General features: G+C 34.9%; 1 protein-coding gene across 1 annotated transcript; it reads left to right on the top strand.

Annotated features, from left to right (window-relative positions):
* Positions 1-1,192: 1,192 nt before the first annotated feature.
* LOC145775785 (coagulation factor IX-like) lies at positions 1,193-8,762 on the top strand. The gene is made up of 13 exons (XM_082587154.1): positions 1,193-1,281; positions 1,588-1,646; positions 1,867-1,974; positions 2,170-2,286; positions 2,677-2,841; positions 3,961-4,070; positions 4,397-4,482; positions 5,207-5,309; positions 5,678-5,849; positions 6,290-6,460; positions 7,148-7,324; positions 7,880-8,008; positions 8,447-8,762. Exons 1-13 carry the CDS (start codon positions 1,265-1,267, stop codon positions 8,572-8,574), a joined length of 1,542 nt encoding a protein of 513 aa, XP_082443280.1. The 5' UTR covers positions 1,193-1,264; the 3' UTR covers positions 8,575-8,762.
* Positions 8,763-9,194: the final 432 nt, after the last annotated feature.

Below are 9,194 nucleotides of genomic sequence, written 5' to 3' on the forward strand. Positions count from 1 at the left end.
GTTTTTATTAAAAGTAACAATAATAAACATATTATTTTTGTATAACTTAACCAAAGAAACAAGTGCATTTTGTTGCCAAGGCCTAATTAGGATAAACGAATTTCTCTTTACAAGCAACCGTTTACAGTTGTACTCTGTTATATTTCGTCATATCACAGAACAAAACCGTAACAAAAAGCACAGTTAAAAATTCCAGGAAGACTTCAAAGCCTGTTGCAATCATTTAACATTTGAATATCGACCAATTTTGTACAAAGTATAAATAACTAAGCCTCTCGTAGTAGAATATCAGTAGTCTATCTGCACTTATTCTTGTATTTGTTATTGTGACGTTTGTGATATAAGTCACGTCATATCCGAAGTTACAAATGTTGGCCAAGTTGCAAAATTTTCATAGCTTTTGGCGCGTTTCTTTTGGCAAGATTATTACGAAAGTTTTCACATTTCAGCTTATGACATCATAATGACCGAACGTGATTAGCTGATCACAACATGATTAAGCAGGAACGGCAGCATATAAAACACTGAACAGCCAGTTTAAGTTGGTTAATGTAATGGGCCATAAGTTTCATGAAGATATAAACTGTAAAGAAAACATTCACTAATCACAAATATGTGTACCATTAGTGAATGTTTTATATAAGACAGGCTGTTACACTCCTCTACGGCCACGAAAAGTTTTATGTCTTTACTTGTTACAAACTATGGCTACTGCATAAATTTTAGTTTCTATGACAGAAGATTGTAGCCTAAAGTTGTCTATACGTTAGCTATTTTAGCCATTAGTTTGCTGTTTGAATGGTTAGCAAAGAAAGAACTTGCGACTGTGGGGCAAAAGCAGAGAAATAGGTTCAATCATGGCCACCTGAAGGTGGCCATGGTTCAATGAAACACAATACAAGCTTGTCAAACTTTTTGATTTCCTGAATTTAATACCAAGTTGTTTATCACCAAGATTTTGTGTAAAACATTTTGATTTTCTCGAAGCTGAATTTAAAAGATTTGTTTAAACAACACATAAGGTAAACCGTAAATGTTTTGAGGTAACCGGATTAAACTTCAAAATTAAACGTAAGATTAAACTTTATTCTAAAACCTTACAACCGCACTATACATTTGTAAGCAAACATTCATGATATAAAAACAACTGCTAGTCTTAAAACTGTTTATTCCTCTAGTCTAAATTATAAGCTTTGTATTTTTCAGTGATTCAAAAAAGCTAATTTTTTTATCGAAACATATTTTCTAACTCTACTTGAAAGCGATGATTTACAAAGCAAGGTAAGCTGACTTTGTGTTTCTGCATTATGATTGTATTGGCTACTTGTAGCCTATTTATATTCTGTCTGTTAAACTAATCCACTTCAAAAGCAACTGACAATAAAGTCAGTCACGAAACCTTTCCTGGAAAACTATTTGTGAAAACCAGGTCTACTTTTTGACAAAACCCGAATCTTGCTTTGAAAATACAGTACATTGGCGTAATCAAAAGGCCGCGGCAGAGGCTATTTTAGTCGTATTTCGTCTGAATAACCTACTTTGAAAGGCTGCCTCTTTATTGAGCGAAATATTTGTTGTGTGTTCCAGGTTGTTCAACCTTTTTATAGCGTTATTTTCGTTACTCTCCATCTGCAATGTGCCCACTGGTAAGTTTATCTAACAACTGCAACAACTGTTTATAACATGACAAATCTTGTGTGCTTGCACTAAACTATGAAGTAGGCTACAAGTAATTAAAATAGATGGCTATTATTAAAGTCTTTTTATGTTCTCTATGTTGATTATTTTGGTAATTTTCTTTACTCAGAGCAATATTTTTTGAAAGTTGATTGTAAAACTAACTAACATGGCTTCTTGTGACTTTAGACGGGTGCATAGACATGGCAAGTACTTGCCCACTGTTTCGTGATCTATGTGAACAAACTCCGTTTCTTCAAGAGCTTTGTCCTTTGACGTGCAATCGATGCCCAACTGGTAAGTAGTGTTTTTCACAGCCAACCAACTTTGAATATTAATGTTTGTTTTCAAACATTTTTACAAAAACATTATTTTAATTAATCTAAAAAAATTTAAAGTTGGTTTAAAACTGCTAATATCGTGTAATCTTCCTTTGCTAACTTTCTTTTTTTAGGTTAAAAACTCGTTTAACAAGATTTTAACATGTCATAGATCCTTGTTCTCTAACGAATGGAGGATGTAGCCAAATTTGCAGTTGGAAAAGTGGTCTTGTTACCTGCAGTTGCAATCCTGGTTTTCGTCTATCTGAAGATGACAAAACTTGTGTTGGTGAGTATACATCAGTTATCGGCTACAACGTGACTAGACTTTCCAAGCGCAACAGATTCAAATCGATTAAGAGGTTTAAATCTTAATTGTTGTTCACCTAAAATGCTCCGTGTTTAAAGTACTGGAAGACGAAAGAGCATTGGCGAATACTAAGCCGGGTATTTTTCTGGTTATTTGCTTATGCTGTTAGATTCTGTGCAACTTTAATGCCAAAGCAACATTGTAATTTTAAGAACTTAAAAATGTCTTCAATTCTCAGAAACAATACAACCCCAGGCACTGCTAATGAACGCTAATCATATATCTTATAAATAAACTCGGTTAACATGAAAAATATTAGTGAAAATAAAGGCTAAATAAACCACTTTAACTTTTTTTTGCTATTTCTAGACATAAACGAATGTGTGGATCGACCAAACCCGTGTCGCGAAGACCTTTCCAAAAGTTGCATCAACACTGTGGGATCCTATTCCTGTCAAACATTTGATTGTTTCCGAAGTGACCCAAGAACAACAAATTATTACAAGAGTGACCAGTGTTGCACATTAAAAAATGGTGATCATTTAATTACCTTCAATCATTATTTAAGCATTAATTATTACTGCTTACTTATCTAAACATATTTTAGCAAACCATAGGCAGTAACGTTGGCAAGAGGGGTCTGGGGGGTACTGGGGGTCTGGGAGTACCTTTGGACCCGGGCCCCAGGATGATGTTAGGGGCCGGTAACCTTTTCAAAGAAGCCCAGAAACTTAAAGAAAGCACTGCGTATTATATGGTACTGTGCGTTTTTCTTAGATATGTCTTGATTTCGGGTGAGAAGATCTCATTGGTACAGCACTCAAATTATCCTCTCAAGGGCCCTGTCCAATATCATAGCTCTTAAATTGCATTTCTAAAATAGAATTTTCAGGCCTCTGTCTTTCTACACGTTTTAACCAACGTGTATCATTCGTTACGATTTTAATTTTTATAATATTTGTTAGGAACTTGTGAAGTTTTTTAGGCTACTATAAATGAATCTTACGCTTACCCGAGTTCATCAACAGGCTTGTCTGTATTCAAGTGTTTGTTTTTCTCGCTCAAATAATAATAATATTTATTTGCGTCAGACAAAGCTGTCCATATCCAAAACAAAACAACGAAATAATACACAAACTGCAAATGCACAAAATCTCACTAAATAGGCTATCTACTGTTACAAGTTTACAGACAATGGTACGGTAGTGTTACAAGTTAGAAGAACTGAAAGTATTCAGAACGATAAAAACAATCAGATGACATGGCAGCCATCAAAACTAGATATCAGCATACATAGAATTATTATAACGAAGACGGTAATTTGATATACGATGGCAATCGGACCTCATCAGGGAGGCAACAATAGAGTTAGACGATACTTCGCATCTTCCAACAAAAGAAAAAACATATTTCCGAAGTAATGCATCAAGTGTTATGATGTTGCACAAGACTTGATGTTCACGTACGCTATAGTGTTTAGGCAAATTGTGTATAATTCTAAACGCATTATTGAAGGCAACACGCAGGCGATTAATGTCACGTTGATGATAATTTTCCCACAGATGACATGCATACATTGGAATACAATATGAACGGAATAATATTACAATATGAACGAAATAAAAATATTAAATCAGAAAATTTATTTTTTAGTTACTTTTGGAATTAATCAAAGTATTCGGAATGTTCTATTAAGAAACTTGAACAGGACACGGCGCATTGCTTTTGGCAATAACGCTTTCACAGCCAGCTGGCCATGGATGGTAAGTTACTGTCAGTTCTAAACATGACAAGAATTTGTATGACGTTTAATTTTTGATAAAAAGACCTATTCAAAAATTTAAATAGTGGTCGCAGGACCTGTAAACTATCATTAAAGTATTGTTTTTTTGATGACAGGTCAAAATTGCTGTGTATGCACAAGGAATTACTGTAGTTCAAGAAACGTCGTAAACAGTAGCTTAATGATTGCTTGGTTATTTATTAGCGTATCACTTATGCAAAAGCCGGCTTGAACAACAAGTAGGCTAAACTACATTTCTTTGTCATTGTCGTTCTCCCTATTAATGATGGAATTTGTGATAATCAGGTGCAATTGACCTCTCAAGGACAACATCTATGCGGGGGAACGCTAATAACAGATTCCTGGGTCGTGACAGCTTCTGACTGCCTGAAGTAAGCTTACTGTAGAGTTTAGACCTATTTTCACGATAACTTACCCAATGTAAAAGTTTTAAAAGATGTTTCATCAGATTCATACCTCATACCAAGTTGAGTTAATAACTCAATAGAACTTGCATGGAATTTGTGGTACATTTGAAATTTAAAAAACGTTTTGAATATGTGAGGCGACTGGGCCACGTGCTCTTGTGCAAAGTTTTTTAGCCGTAAAAACGAAACTGTGCTGAAACCGCAACCACCTCACCAGCAACTGATCCAAAATTTGTGATCTTTAGCCTCGCAATGGTCTCAGGAAGCGGTTTCCAAACTGAACTCTGCGACCTTATGGTGCGCCACAAAGGGATCTAAAACAGATTTAGGTGTAAGAAGAAAACCTTCAGTAGAAAAATACACAAATTAACAACACACTAATCGATTTATCTTTGTCCGGTCTCTTGTGTGCATATTTTGGTAATTGTGTGCAAAAGGAAAGCCTTGAAAAACTTTTGCGTGCAATTAAGCAAGCCTTGAAAAAAGATTTATTAAAGCCAAAATGATATATTTTGTCTAGCCTGTTGGCACAGGCAAAAATTAAAGTCGTTGTTTACCACAGCTACCATCTTTTTGATGACCATTTTAAAACATGTTAATACTTTTTGAAAAAGGAAATTTAAGAAACAACTGAACCAGCAATCACTCCACACGTTTCTCTACCGTAACTTCAATGTTTGCTTTGCAGTGGATTTGCACCAGGCGATTTTATAGCCACACTCGGCCACGTTCGTAATGCAGCAAATACGTTTTTGGACACAGAGAATAGAGAACAAAAAGCCATTGTAGAGGTTAGTCGAGTTTTACGGTGATGCTACACTGCAGTAACAATGTTTGCTCCGAACTCTCTCAATAACAAACTTCTAGTACAATATTTAACTCAAAAGAGAAACTAAGGGAAGTTTAATGTCAGCTTTCCAGATTTCGAGCTTTGAAAGTAATATTCACTGACTTAATTTCCTACATATACTTTATTGTGATTACTTATTGCAATGGGCTGAATCATTGATTGGAAGAGCATCTTGATTCCGAAGAACACTTTATTCCGAAGAACACGTTATAAATCATATCCGATTGACGCAACATTATTTTTATAACCTAAACGTGCACATCGAGAACGTTCTTCCAAATACTGTGACATCACTGATGTATTTTATAGATTATCAGACATCCAAGTGAAACAGAAGAAGGTTACGAACAAAACAACATTGCCCTTATAAGGCTTTCATCTCCGGTCGACTTCACAGACACCATCAGCCCCATTGGTCTCCCTTGCGGGGAAGTCCCACCGGTTGGAAACAAATGTTGGGTTACTGGATTCGGAACCGTTGGTAAGTAAACCAATTAACTTTTGTATTGAAATTATGAAGTCTGCTTACATTAATTTAGACAACTCATGTTGGAATTTCGTTTTTAACCACTGAGATGGTTACATCGTTTTTACAGCGGGATGAAATTCATCAAAAAGGTCAATTACGTTTATTGTCACAAGACTGAGCCTACTTATAGTTGTTTTGTTCAAGAAACTTCGGCATGGGCCAGCAGCAACTGACAGCTGGGATACAAAAGTACAACAAGCCTTTAATTGATAGATTTCAAACCGTCTATTACAATGGAAATAAGGTCGAATAATGTCTGTCAAACAACTATTTGACACTTCGAAGTTTCGTAATGTTGTAAAACCACTTTTTGTCAGAGAAGTATTAAATATATCAACTTGATAATTAATTTTTTGTAAAAATGTTTCAAAAATTTGCATTGATGCTTGCAGGGCAAAATCTTGGGCTACCACTCCCAGGCATTTTACAGGAGGTAGATGTTCCCGTTGTTGGAATCAACGAATGTATCCGAGCTTTCCAGGATTCCAGCAGCCGTTTTATTGTCAACAGAGAGACTATGATGTGCGCAGGCTATGAAGAAGGAGGAGGGGATGCCTGTGACGGTGAGTGCATTCTAATTTAGTTGATATATACATCCTACTTCATAATCAAACGGCGCTGGTTTAGCTCTCGAGGTTTGGGCATGTGCGACGCTTTTCAAGGATTGCTTTATTCAGCGGCACAACGAAAATAGAATAATTTACAGACAACAACACTTGGACAATCGAAAATTTCACTCTGTCAATCTCGGTGTCAGTGGTTCAAAGTCTTTACAAGTATGCGAAACTGCCAGAAATAACCTTTCAAAGGCGTTGTCAGTCCGAGGATAATAATTCCAACCAACAAAACAATTAATTTGCATGTAATGAGTAGCCATGTTATTTCGTATGTTTGTTAATCAATGACGTAAAGATTTTTGATACTATGGCATTCAAGAACATACTTGAGCAGTTTATGGTAGCTCTCAAACGCTTTCCTTGTATTTGACTAAGTCTCTACTAACGGAGCCTTCCCAGCCACCAAATTAGTCTTTTTTACGTTTATCCAACGTCTGCAAACGTTAAATCAATGTAAAACAAGGACATTAGTAGACTGGGAAACAAGCCTTCGGCAAAGCTTAATGATGGTTGAGTAAAAGCTTGTAAAACAAACGGATACATTTGTATTTTGTGATCTTAAAAAAACAGTTTCTTTTACACATTGAATTTATTTTGATTTCAAATTTTTCATTATTTCTTTCTGACTTTCAGGTGATGCAGGAGGTCCAATGATGTGTCAAAGAGCGGACTCCTGTCAATGGTATCTTTATGGAATTACGGGATCTGGGGCAAGATGCGGGGAAAAGGGCTTTTACGGGATTTACGCCAATGTATTTCACTTTGAAAACTGGATAAAAACAACACTTGGAGAGGAAGGAGAAAATTTATGTGAGATTATGATTATTTTATTTTAACTCAGCTTATCTGCTACTTGGTATGGTGTACGAGTCTAAGTTGATGCTTTTGTTTAAAAAAGACTTTACTACGGCATTGACTTTTAATTCTAATATATAAAATACATTAAATTAGGCTATAATCATTTGGATTTTTTATATTCTGCCATTAAGCTACTCGTTTATCTTTAATGTGCTTTATTTGTTTATTATGTCATTTAAGTTGCTATTTTTGTTATTGTTACTGAATAGCTTGCGTCTGAAGAAAATAAAAGTTCAAATAAAGTTAAGTAGGGCCTAGGCTTACCAGTAATACGATTTTGTTCACTAGTTTGCAGAAGTGATAGATAAAACTGAATCAAACTTTAATGTTACTTGAGAAATCACTCAGATGTTTCATATAAGATTGTATCCGTTCCAAATATGCGCTAAAATCAGCGCTTTACACACCAGACAGCGTCAAAGCAGCAGCATATAGGCCTACATTAAAATAGAAAATCAAAACTATTACTATGCAAAAATATTTTAAAACCTTCACGTTTCTTGATAGGTCCAACCGATTACAATCCTTGCAGTTTCTTAGAAGATGAAGATTCCGACTGTGGTAGTAGTGCTGAAGCATGTGAAGGCAGTTCCCGTTCACGCTGTGCAAAAACATGTTGTCTCAGAAAAAGTGGACGTAAGTACTATTATTATCGTATAAATTTTACGAAAAGTTAAAGCAATTTAAAGTAATCATAAAATAAATAGCCCAAAATGTAGATGCTAAACTCATGCTCAGCAAACGTTTCGAAAACTATATACTGTGAGCTAGTACATTTATAGCACTAGAGATGAAGACTGCATACTTTTCGAAACGTTTGCTGAACATGAGCTTAATATCTACATTTTGGGCTCTTTTTTTGATTAGATTAACCAAGCGTTTCAACTATTTTGCTCCCAATTTAAAAGTTTTTCACATTGCTTAAAGATTTTTGCAAACAGTAGAAAGTTTTATAAACAATAGTAGGCTATGTCCGCACGTCTTTGTTTTTAGATCTTTTAACTCTTTTTACATGTTTTAAAACATCTTAAAAGCATTGCAAAGTTCAAACAAAAAGGTATGCTATGATTACAGGGATATCAGATTGCTTCGACAACCCCCAATTCGGCAATGTTTGTCATACATTTAGTGAACAATGTGACAATCCAGATCTAGCGGCTTTTCTCAAAGAGAACTGCAAACGAACTTGTGGATATTGTTGAAGCAAAAGATGTGGACATCCTTTTAAAGAAGACCACAATTTGACATATCTTCTATCATTGAAGGAAAAAAACAATTGTTTTTAGCTCCCATTTTCAACTGATAGTGATTTTTTTAAAGTTTATATATTTATGTATTTCTATTGACTGTTTTCATTTATTTTAATTCTATAATAAACTTATAATTTTCTTTGCAACTTTGTCATGTTGAAGTAGATAATTAAAGATGAGATGATGGTGAAAGTGGAGAAAATAATTTTTAATTTGACCACACAGATTGACAGTGCTGGCATTACAAAACTGATGTAAAAGCATCGCAGGCTATTCAATATGTAGACTAATAAAGACACTAAGTTTTTTACCATTAGAAAACAAACTCAAGACTTTAATAGACTGTAAACAAAATGACTAACCATGTCTTTACATAAACCATATAATACGGTAGGCCAAAAGAAAAAACAGTGAGATGGCAATTCTTTTAAATGACAAACCTTGTTTAAATACCCTATTTAAATCAAGAATGTTAAATACACGGCCTTTTGATGACGTATTTTGTGGCCTATATATCCACTAATGGAACTAACGAAAACAGGTTTTATCGACACTCGGTGCTTACCTGAACC

Source organism: Aplidium turbinatum, chromosome 8, assembly GCF_918807975.1.
Source record: "Aplidium turbinatum chromosome 8, kaAplTurb1.1, whole genome shotgun sequence".
In the NCBI taxonomy this organism is placed as follows: domain Eukaryota; kingdom Metazoa; phylum Chordata; class Ascidiacea; order Aplousobranchia; family Polyclinidae; genus Aplidium; species Aplidium turbinatum.